The sequence below is a fragment of the Ceratosolen solmsi genome, unplaced genomic scaffold (genome assembly GCF_000503995.2).
Source record: "Ceratosolen solmsi marchali unplaced genomic scaffold, CerSol_1.0 scaffold3, whole genome shotgun sequence".
NCBI lineage: Eukaryota > Metazoa > Arthropoda > Insecta > Hymenoptera > Agaonidae > Ceratosolen > Ceratosolen solmsi.
In genome coordinates this window covers 6,072,494-6,084,661 of record NW_011948428.1, presented here as the reverse complement: position 1 = coordinate 6,084,661, position 12,168 = coordinate 6,072,494, and the positions used below count along the sequence as shown (strand labels likewise).

At 41.6% G+C, this 12,168-nt stretch overlaps 1 protein-coding gene across 1 annotated transcript in view; it reads right to left on the bottom strand.

Annotated features, from left to right (window-relative positions):
- Positions 1–12,168, bottom strand: part of kn (EBF transcription factor knot) — a 128,660-nt gene that overhangs the window by 94,969 nt on the left and 21,523 nt on the right. Inside the window, exon 4 of the mRNA XM_011501421.1 lies at positions 9,306–9,361. Within this exon, the coding sequence (XP_011499723.1) occupies positions 9,306–9,361 (56 nt within the window). The remainder of the gene's footprint in view (positions 1–9,305; positions 9,362–12,168) is intronic.

Below are 12,168 nucleotides of genomic sequence, written 5' to 3'. Positions count from 1 at the left end.
AGGAAAGTCGGCCCGCGGTGGTCCCCGGAGTCGTACCTCCTCGCGGGCCATTTTACCCCCAACTTTCAGCCGGGGAACGCTCGCGGGATGGCACACGGAGGCTATTTGGATCCCGCGGGGGCCTTCTCCTAGCGAAGAGCTCCCGGGCCACCGTCATCGGGTGCGCGAGGACGCGGACGAGGACGAGGACAAGGGCGAGGTCGAGGACCAGCGGACGACAATTCCCACGGGAATTACTTAGCAAGTACTAATAGCGAGATCTGCTCGCCATCTTGGCTTCGACTTTTTCTTCACCATTGCTCAGGTTGACAATACTCTGTGGGCTCTGTAGTGCCGTTGATTAACCTCCAAAACTCCTCGTATCCGTTGTGGAGTTTGTGGCCAAGCGACCGAGGTCGAACGATATCGAGGAACGTCGAGGCGTGCCCTCGTAGGCGCTTGAAGAACTTGTTCATAAAGTTGCGTAAAAAGTCGAACGATTAAATTTGCGCGACTTCCAACTGCAATGCGGTGCCCTTAAACTTTATTTTATCATTTACTTTTGTCGGAAACTCGTACACAAAAGGGTTCGCAAGCACGGCTCGAGAAAGCGTGGCAAGCGTTTATCAAAATCCATAAGTTTTAAATGCATAAGTAGCTCGAATGCACGTGGGTATCGCGAACGAATTGTCCAAAAGAAAAAAAAATCAATGACACGAGCGAACATCGGCCTACAAAATCATAAGTTTGTTTGATGTTGTTTGTTTGTTTGTTTATTTGTTTGTTTGTTTGTTGTTGTTGTTGTTGTTGTTGTTGTTGTCATTATCGATAATATACGGCACTTTGTGTTTATATTTCTATGTTTGTCGCTTTGGCAGCAATTACACACAGGATACGATCGCATAAATTACATTAGACGATTATTGGCTTCAAGAATAATAATCCTAAACACGATAATACAGCGATGCCTGAACCAACCAACTTTGCCTTCCGAGTGTCGTAAAGAGTCCCCACCAAGCTTCACCCAACATGCTTTATAAATAAAGCAGATATCTCTCGCTCGAAAATTCCTCGAATTTTACCGGCAAAAAAAAAAACGACGACTCTTTATCCATCAAGGACAATTACTATTTTCTATAAAAGCATTTTCTCAGTACCTTAGACCGAAGGAATTAATATTTCTCCGGTAACAGAAATTCGTTGGTGATGCGGTTTTGTTGTCGTGCCATTTTACCAAACAATTATTTCGAAAAAGGCCGGCTTGTACGCGCACCGCATTCCCAATATCAGTCGCGGATAAGAAACGCGGAACCCTCTATTCCCGCACAAAACATACGCCAGTCATCTCGGCAAGCGCACGGCAATTCTTAATATTGTATAACTGCAAATTGTATCATCGAAAGTAGCCGCGCGGGGGCAAAAAAAGCCGCGCTCGTCGCAGGATCTCGAAGGATCTCGAAAGCGTTTCCCTCGAACCCGCGGTAAGCGAGCTTCTTCCTCCGTGGCAAAAAAATCGCGAGAAGTAATAATGATCGCGCAGGAATGAGTTTTCGCGCACTCGTAGCGAATCTTCGTGGAAGGGAAGGGAGTGACGGTGGCGAGCGGGGAGGGGAGGAGTGGCTGAGGGGAGGAGAGAAGAGAAGAGGCTGCGGCGAAACGAAAGAGACGCCTGCTTACCCCGATCGAATCCGGTTACCTCGTCCCCTTTTTATTACCGGGCGTGCTTTTTCGTTCATTATATGAGCCTCGGAATCAGCTGAGCTCCTGCTCCACTCATAACTGGTTTCAATTATCCGTGCGCTTTGCACTAAATCATCTCGCGTTCGGAGATGCCCCTCGCAGCGCATCTAGAGTCGTTGCGTATTGTGTCTCTCGGACCAACTATCATCGGGAACTTATCAGCGAGCATCCCTAAGTTTGTGACTTCATTATCCGGGAGTCGGTAATGCGCTAATCGCAAATGTCATCGGTAAGCTCACGTGGTTTCGCACGCTGTGTACTTCGTCATGTTCATCTTCGTCAGTCTCGTGTGACGCGTGATAATTATTCATGAATGTTGGTAGAATTTATGCTAAACACTTTTATCGGCTTAATTGTTAGAAAGTTGACGAACTATTTTATCGATTACCATTTATTGTTCCTTAGTGGACGATGGGGATGGTTGGGGATAAGTGTAATCTTGGAATATTAACTAATTATTATTTAAGAAAAATTTGATTTTGCTGAAAAACAGATTTTGTGCTTCGTATTTAAATTTATATTATACGAGATACGCTTAGTCGTTAACACGAAAAATTGTGCAAACTTACGTTTCGTACTACCCCTCGGAGAAAGCGGAAGAAAAAGAAGAACGTCCACTTGGTACTAGACGATACTACGGAATAACGGGCGCCTCGGTTTTCTTACGTCATACTTTTTAACATTTCACACTAGCGCGTACCGGAAACAATGTTTCCGTATTATTTATGTAACGCACGAGCTGAAAAAATGTCTCTAGCAATTTTTCGTGCACAGTCGCGCGCACAAGTGGAGTACACGAAAGCCGGTATAATAAAAGGATCCGAGGCAAAGAAGTGTAGCGTGGCTTACAAATGAGAACGGATGCAATAAAACTGAAAAGGCGCGGAGAGAGATAGAGGGACAGCGGCCGAGAAAAAACGAACTGGAGTGGGAAGAAAACGGGAGGACGGGTATATTCCGGGTAGAGAGGAAGGGAAAATGGAGCAAGATAGAGCTGGAGAGAAAAAAGAATTCGAAGAATAAGCAGAGGAGCGAAGAAGTTGGAAGATAAAAAGATAGAAAAAACGGCTTTGAGCGTCATTTTCGTTGGCCCGGTGGTGCATAGGGCGCGAAGGATTCTATGCAAAAGTAAGTAAGAGAGAAGTGTATATACGTATATATGGAGCGAGCGCTCGTAGATAAATTCGAAGATAGTCATTCAAATCTGCCTGTAATGATTTCCATGGCGAATCGATTCCCCAAACTCCCCTGAGAATCCCGGCTGTGTCCCATTCTCTTTTAGTCTCGCGCGCTTCCGATTCTCTCCATTATTACCCTACACGCATCTAGAAAGTGCCACCCTTCTCGGTTTTTAGCGAGAGGGAGGCTCTTATCTGCCGGCGGGGATTAACTTATCTCGGGCTTATTATTTCCTTAATCTATGGTTAAATACTCATATTTTAGTATTACGAGCGACGTACGCGCGGGAGATATTCTTTGCATATGTGCGTGCTAGTGTTACATTCTTTGCTCTCGCTGGATGATGGACAGGAGAACGATGATATCGATTGTAATCGATTCTGGGGCCACGGAAGACGCTCGCTCTTCTCTCGAGTAAATGATTGCTCGATGGATATCGAGTCCTTGATCTTATTTGGCGAGGGCTTCGCTGTATTTTGTAAGGAGAGCAGGAGAGACTTTTATAAATGCCTAAACAAGAGGTCGAAATATTTCTAGACAGTTTTGTTTGATGATTATTCGGAAAGTTGTCCTAGTTAGCGCAGGTTACCATGTCCCTTTAATAAATCAGGGCTCCGATATATCATGCGCATCGTGAATATCGCGATGATGCGGAGATAAAAATATTTAAAAATAATGTCGAAGCACAGCTTGGGAATGCAATTGCAGAGTTCCATCGATTGGACGTTGGAGATGTGTAACTTTGTTAAATAAATATCTTGGCAAACGAATGGAAGGTGGATGGTAAATTTTTCGTGAAGTAGAGGGAACTCTTGTTAATTTAATGCGTTATAAAAATGTACGAAGCTGATCATTTTCAGAAACGATTGTATCCATGTTGAATTAAAGGCATCACTAGTCTCAGACGAATTTTCAGAAGAACGACAACGACTCTACAGCTTCATCCCGTTAAGGAGAAAATTGCAAAGGGCAAAGCGCAAAGGAGCCTTCCTGCATCACGCGGGGAACTGAACAACGAAGAATTTTAAGTCGCTGATTTATTTAATGGAAAAAAGCCGAAGAGAATAAGAGGCGCACTGCGTTAAATTGGAGTATGTATTATGTGCGCGTGGCTCCTTTTTTTTTTTGCTGCGACGTCGATGATGCAAACGCTCCCTTCAACTAATTAGCATTTAGTATTTTTAATTTGCAAAGAGCGAGGTTGTCGTTGCGATATGGCGCTAATTTTTCGGAGGAGCGACTCCAAAGTGTTCGCGTTATCGAGTTTGTGATTAAATTAATTTTTTTTTCTGTCTCCTTTAATTGAACGAGCGATCCGATTTGCATTTGCATTTCTTGTACACGTGGGGCAAAAGTGCCCGCGGTGCTGCAAAAATTCACGCGAAATCCACTTACGTCCGCCTCTTGGAAATTATCGATATTTTTTTTTAATATTGGACAAGCATTAAAGATATATAATTGTAAATTATCGAATTAAGAAAATGTTTGCAGACTTTTCCCAAATTTTTGTCCAATATGTATATGTATATGGCAATACGGAACAATTTGCCAATATTTTATCGACTTTTTTCGTGAGTTTGCGTAGATCGATTACTGTCAATTCTTTCAAATAAACGACGCTTTTCTCCGGCTTAGATAATTAGCACTCGTAGATAAGGCATTACTGAACAAAGTGAAAATTCAAGAATCACCGGCCTCTATAAATACAATTATTTCAAATGCACGGCTATTGGTTTACCGTAAAATGTTATATCGCGCAAATAGCAAAAATGGAATGGTGATCGGATAGTGAAAAGTATTAGAATGCCTGATAAACATTTTACGTGTCTCTATATTTTACAAATGGCATAATAATACGACTGAAAATATTGAAAAAATAAAGACAGTAATAGACAATGAAGCGTAAAGGGCAGGAGAATATTACGACGGTAGGGCGGCAATTTGAAAATCTCACATCCTCCAGCCAATTATTTCGGATTTATAACAGCCGCAGCCACGGCTCCTATTCTCCAAATCAGGAGAAAATCGTGATTTGCATGCCGTTATAAAGTGGTACCTCGCTCGTAAAATTTCTTTCCTCTTCCTTCCTTATTTTGCGATCGCGATTACGTGTCCGCGCACAATGCGTGCGCAATTCAACGGGATAAAAGAAGGATTTTATCGCCAAAAACTTATGGACAAGTATTTTGTAATTGTTGTATAGAAATTTACCTTATACGATGACGTAAAGTCGAGAAATTCCTTTGGAAATGTTAATATATGGGTTACGTCGTTATTCAAGCAAAATAGATTCGATATTATTCACAGGCGCTCGTTATCAACGATTTAGCGCATTCGCCCCGTGATAAATAACGTTCTCTTTCTACTTCATACGATCCGCCCATAATTACGAATTATTTTTACGAACGATAATGCGAATAATAATGACAGTTTGATATTACTTTTGAAAGCGAGATTTTTAGCATATTCCGATGGTATTGCGTAATGAGACGAGGATTGAGCAAGTTTGAAATGATTTACTCAAGCACTACCATTAAATTGAGTAAGATTATCAAAAGCAGATTACGATGATGTGCTTTGCTATGGGGAAAACAAAAACGTTCATTCATTACTTTAGTTTATATTCTGAATTATACCATGGATGATAATAACAAAAAAGAAGAAGAAATAAGGAAAAAGAAAAATTTGTTTTTTCTTAATAATACAAACCTCGTGCTTCGTCATGCTTTATTATCCTTTGATTAATCGTCATTGACAATCGATATAAAGCCCATTATATATATATATATATATATATATATATATATATTGGCATTTATAAACGAACAAACAAAAAATAAATAAATAAAAAAACAAAATAAAGAAAAACAAAACTAAACGACGGTGAAAGATAAAAGCTTGGCTAATATTTAAATCATACTGAAACTTTTCGAATAGCTATATTATAGAAAAGAAAGGTGGGGTGAAATTTTCCGTCGTCTCGAAATTCCAAGTTATTATCGAACGGAAAGAGCCGCAGGATATCGAAGAGCCATCACACGCGAGAAATACTAAGAGGGAGCGAAGGAAGGAAGTAAGAAAGAAAAGGATCGGAATAAAAAAAAAAATGGAGGAGTACTGATAGTCTTCGAGTCGATTAATAGAAGAAATGGATCGCGAATCCTGGCGCAACTCCGTCGCGGCTTAGTAATTTAATCAGCTAAAACTAACATAGACTCTCTTTTTTCTCCCGACTATCTTCGCCCTAACAACACGTAGTGTAGCGCTGGCGACCGATTCTGAAATGATTTAATCTCGCTAAAATGGTCGCGCGCTCCTTTCGGCCCTTCTTTTTCCCCCCGTTGTCCCTATCCCCGGTCTCAAGGACCTCGTCGACGTGCTGTTTATAAGGGCGTCTTCGCCATGACAAGCGACGCGATGTACACTAAATAATTCGATCGCCAAGGGCTTGGCATGAAGTGATTACTTCGGTATAAACGATTGCTTTTCTTGCCCGACTTCCCATGTCGTTGGCGCTTAAAGAATCAATTTTTTTTTTTGTATACTCATTATTCGCCCGGGCATTAATTACGCGAGGGAATGCGACGCGGCGAACGATCGAGCGTCGTTATTTGGCAAGAAGAAATCCCGATTATTCCCATATAAATTTACGGCAAACTGGAACTTTAAATTAATACCGTCGGCAATTCGAAATATTTATCACTCTGCGAATAATCATTAAATTGAAGGAGTCTTATGGTGCACATGAGCTCGCGAGAATCGAGAAATGTTAACAAAGTCGGGGATGCATTGATGAAAATTTGATGTAATCCGTACGTACTATATACACGGATGTATGAGAAGTTTTGCTTTACAATGTGTGCTTTTACCGTTAACGAAAGTACAAGAATATTTTGGCAAATAAAAGTCATTAATGTAACAGGGAAATTTTCATGCGTATATATAACAAATTTATTTCACCAGTGCTTCATCAGCAAATACGGAATAATGGCCATAAATATGCGTAGTTTAGCAGCGGCTCTTACGCATTGTAGTAGGTGCAAATGCCCAATACTTCCGTCACGAAGGCATAAGCTTAAGCAAAAAAAAAAAAAGTAGAGCGTAATACCACGTTCTCTTGGACTTTTCGAAAGACTCTTCGTCCTTTCTCGCGCACCCACATTCTCGCTCTTCCTCCTTGCTTTTTTTACTCTTTGCCCCTCTCACATACTATCTCTCTCTCTCATTCTCTCTCTCGCTCTATCGCTTTTTTAGCTCCGCTCTTATGTTCTTATCAAACCTCGTAATCTGTGCGGGTGCACGTGTATTTGCGTTTGCTTAAAGGTTATGATCCTTCTTAGGGTCGCCAACGCCGCTAGCGTCTATCGTTCGATCTCCTATGTATGTTTCTCTCTCTCTCTCTCTCTCTCTCTCTCTCTCTCTCTCTCACTATTCTCTCACTCGCTCTCAATCTATCTCTCCATTTTTTCTTTGTCTTTTAACGCATGCCAATGTTTTCGGCGAGAGAGATGGGGCCCGAAATCGTGAGAGAGATAACGGATACGCCTAAAGGAGAGTATTAACGGCGATATTACTGGGGGGTGAAAGTGTATAGAGAAATAAATTGAGTGAGTGGCTAAAGGGAGAGATGATAATGTTGTGTTTAGAGATTGTGACATTTTTCATGATAAACAAATTATAAGATAATGTAATGAAAATTGATTCGTTCATTTTATTAAACTAGTAAACAATATTCTATTTTATATGTAAAAAATTTTAATAGACGACGATTAAATATTTATCTTTCAAATGAAAATGTCCAAAATTTTATTTTACAATTTTACAATATTTTAGATATCATTATTTACAAATAGGAATATATTTGTAGAGAAAGAGAGAGAGAGAGAGAGAGAGAGAGAGAGAGTTGTTATGGATACAAACACATAATATTTAAATGTTTAAGATGTTTTTATGATTTTTGAAGAAAATTTGGTATAAAAATAGTTTTCTTTAATAACGAACATTTAATATATTTCTAATAATACATTAAATAATAAATACGTGTCCTTTCGTAAAATCGTAAAGTCATATGGTTATTATTAGGTGGTATTATAATATCTTGCAATACCTAATTTTAACAGACGCTCTATTAAACTATTAAAAAAACATGTTTGTTAAATAAATCTAAGCCGTTGCTTGAATATAGTTAAATAGTTTTAGCAATATAGTAATTTTAGCTATTTGATATCCATTGAATCGCAATGCTTCAAAGTCGATCGAGCACCCACACCCGAACAACATCAGCGATCGCCAAGTGCTCCAAACACAAATATAATTTATCCTATCGGGCAAAATAAATATAAAAAAAAAAAAGAAATAGAAAGAATCACCAAGAGCAAAACATACAGGGTGTAGTCGCCACGTGGCCAAGATAAGGAACAGAGAGAGAGAGAGAGAGAGAGAGAGAGAGAGAATTGCGCCAGTCTCGTCGATGCATGTACACACGTAGTGCTGTATGCACACGCACGCGCCCATGTATGTGGAACGCCTCACAGGGCTGGAAATCAACTCCCCGGAAAATTAAACGCTTGTACCGGCAACGATAACGACCTCGGCGTAGTCTACAAACGCACTGTATGTCGGAGCGAAATAACCGGAGGCAGTCGAGAGCCCGAGGCGCATGCGCGCAAAAGGCAAACGCGCGGGATTCGCTGTCGTGTCGCAAGGCAACTAACTTGTGTATCGTATTCCAGTGGAAAATGTACGAAGGTTTCTTTTAGGAGATACGGGTTTTACGTTCGTTTCGCCAAAGCTATTGGTTTACTCGTCTTCATGACGTAGTCCGTGATTCACAATGCAATTTTTCTCCGCCTTCGTTTATCAAAGTGATATTTCGTTTATCAAATATATAGATCTTTACTTCATTTGTATGAATTTTAGATGTTTCGTAAAAGTTGTACGGTTTGTCCATTTCTGTTAATTGCCGACCAATTGTTTTTTAAATACGAGTACAGTATTGGTGAATTTAAAGAATGTGTTTGCTATTAGCGCAGGCTCGCTGAAACGATAAGCGAATAATTTTTTTCATATATTATGTGAATGAATGTCTTACGAGTGAACTTGTTACTATATTAATTAGAAATGTAAATTTGAAATTATGACGATATACGTGAAGTGAGAGCGATTGTCTTTAAAAATGACAATTGATTTCCTCTCATATTTTGAATTATAACAATAACGATGATGATAATAATGATAATAATAATAATAATAATCATAATAATAATAATAATAATAATAATAATAACAATAATAATAATAATAATGACAGTAGTCGTAATGATGCTAATAAATAATAAATGAGAAAGATAAAGCAGCAAACGACAAGTAAGTAGGTGAAATTGTAATAAAGGAAATAAATGTTTTACCTGCTTGGTAACGGAGTCGATCAGTCTGACAAAGATGTCCTGTTCTTGCCTGACACCTGCAATAAAAAGAAGAAACGTTAATTAGATTATACCGCTTATATCGAGGTCAGTCGCAATAATATTGCCGCTGTTTATTAATATCACAGTCCCCACCCCCCACCCATCGTCCTAATCATTTAGTGAAGGGACTTTCTCCAAGTAAATTGTACTCGGCGGCGATTCAAGAGACGTCCATTAGGACTCATGAATTTCTATTACTGCGTCGGCACGAGCGAAGCGGCCAGGACCTCGAGCAGAGCCGATAACGATGTCCTCGCGGTCAATCCTCTCGAAACCGGCGGCGAGGGCCCGACTGGCCCCGATCGAGGCGGCGTAAAACATCGAGTCGGGCAAAAATTCCCCGCGGACGCGCCGCTCCTCGTGGACCGCCGACAAAAAGCTGCATATTAAAAAAGCGCCAAAGCCAACAACCGGAGTCCTTCTCTTTTTGGGCGCGCCGACGATTTCGACGATTACCACAACAACGACAACGACAACGACAACTACGACGATCACGATGACGACGATGACGACGATGACGACGATGACGACGACGACGGCGATGATGACGACAATGACAACGACAACGACAACGACCACGACCACGATGACGACGATGCTTTTTGCGCGGAACCGCGTAAACGCGCGAACGCCAAATTAAGCGCGCGTGCCCGTAGCGCGTGTGCGTATAATTGTCCGGCGCGAATTTTTGCGGCGCGTCGTTGTCGTCGCAGCTTTTTCTCCGATTGCCTTTCGTCCCCCCCCCCCCCCCCCGCTCTCCCCACTATCCGCTCGCGATAATTAAAATATCTGTAATTCCGTGGCAGGAGCGCGCGACGAGAGTCGTTAGGTATCGCGAGGTCCTTTTTTGCTCGGGAGAAATTGCCACTCGGTCGTTCCTTTGACTGATATATTGTTCTCGCCAGGCGCTTAAGAAAGTCCCGAGAGCAATTAGCGACTCTACTTGGGTGCTCTAAGGGGGTCCGTTGTCATTGTCAGCTCGCTTCGGCCTCAATTATAGGCGCCCCCTCCCCCCGACGCTTTTTTCCCTTACTACGTGAATTCTCTACTATTTTTTCGCTACTACAATACTTAAATACGAGATTTCGCCGACGATCCAATCGAGCCTCTTCATTCGTCTACGAATGCAACTTTATAACGGGCATTGCTACCGATTGCCTGACCTTTCCCGTCGCCAGGCTCTTTCGCCTGCACATTTTCATTCTTCACTTACGACGTTTATGACGCTGTGCATAGCAATTCATTATATTGCCTCTTTAATATATTGTAATATATATTTTAGTTTGCGCATCAAAGAATTCAGGCATTAATACGATAATTAAAATTGTGACGTTCACTAAGTGTAATAGCAGGACGATAATATGTCATATTTCATCATTTCAAACAAATAGTTCAATTTACTTACAATCACAAGTTTTAAATACCTATATCGCATAGATGTATTATCGTTAGTTAGCCTAATATTTATTTTTATGGACTCTTCAAGTATCGCAACGCATAAACCTAAAGACATTCGAGATCAACATTCGGTATTGCATTAAAATAAATTTAGTTGTTAATTGGCAATTGTTCAGTTGTTAATGACGCGTATAATGCAGCAATTGTACATAAGCAATTGATTATTGCTCAAGCAGGTGAGTATCGATAAAGTGGGAAATTCGCAATTTGCCATTGCAAAGGGAAACTTGCGTTACAGCTACGATCTTTTCTAAACGTTCGAGCTCGAACATAATGCAGATATACGGGCACCGATAGTTATTCCCTCCACCCACGTCAAAAACATAATTTTCACTGTCTCATCATCGCCAATAACTTCTTGCCTCCATCTCAATCGATTTCACGGACGTGTCACCGAGAAAGCGCGAAAATGTCCTACTTGCAACATATTATTCCTCCGTGTACAAACAAGTAGTACCTTCCACAGTAAAGTTTAGCCCTCAACCTAAATAGTCCCTTAAAAATAAAGCGAGACTCCGACACCTCGGATTCGCGAATGAATAATAACAAAGAGGCATAAATTGAGAGTCTCGACACGGTCCGGAGCATTTGCGCAGCAGTTGCCGAGGTCGGCATCTGGCGAAGGCGAGGCGCACCAAGTTTCGCGCAGTCTCCAAGTTTCGGACGGACAGCAGGGCTTAGGCCACGGATTATGATAGCGAAGGGTTCGAGAGTGCGAGGCCACCCTCGCAAATTAGCTCGAGAAACAGTCGTGGCTTACCCGGCCCCCGGTCGGTCCCCTCTCACCGGCCCCGGGCTTCACCTTTGCGGGGGAGCCGCGCGACCCCGAGCCACCCGAGGTGTTCGCCGCTCGGTCAACGAAGATTAAATTTAACGCGTCTCTCGGCAATAGGAACGTAAGCTCCTTTGTTATGCTCGCGAGTACTTGGCCGCTTTATCGCCTCGTTGCTACCTAAAGGCGCGGCGAGAGCCTTTCCCTAACCACCATCGCATTAACTTTCTTCTTTCGGCTTTAATCGCGCTTCTCAAGATTCGCCGAGATCATCCTTCTCGAGACTATTCATTAAATATTTATGCCTCGATATCGCGACAGCAAAGACACCCCACCCCCCCCCCCCCCCCGCCCCGCCACGCCCCACCCAGCACATTATTCACGCATTGTTTACCTTATATCGTTTATCTTGGCTACTCTATTTAATTACTTTGCTCGCGCTGTACACACAGGCTGCCAATGACAAATATTTTTACCACTCTGTGTCAGAATATATAAATGTCAAATAGAAATCGAATCGTCGATATTAGGGAAGAGCGTTGAAATATGCGTGAGATCGGGTCTGACCTCAAG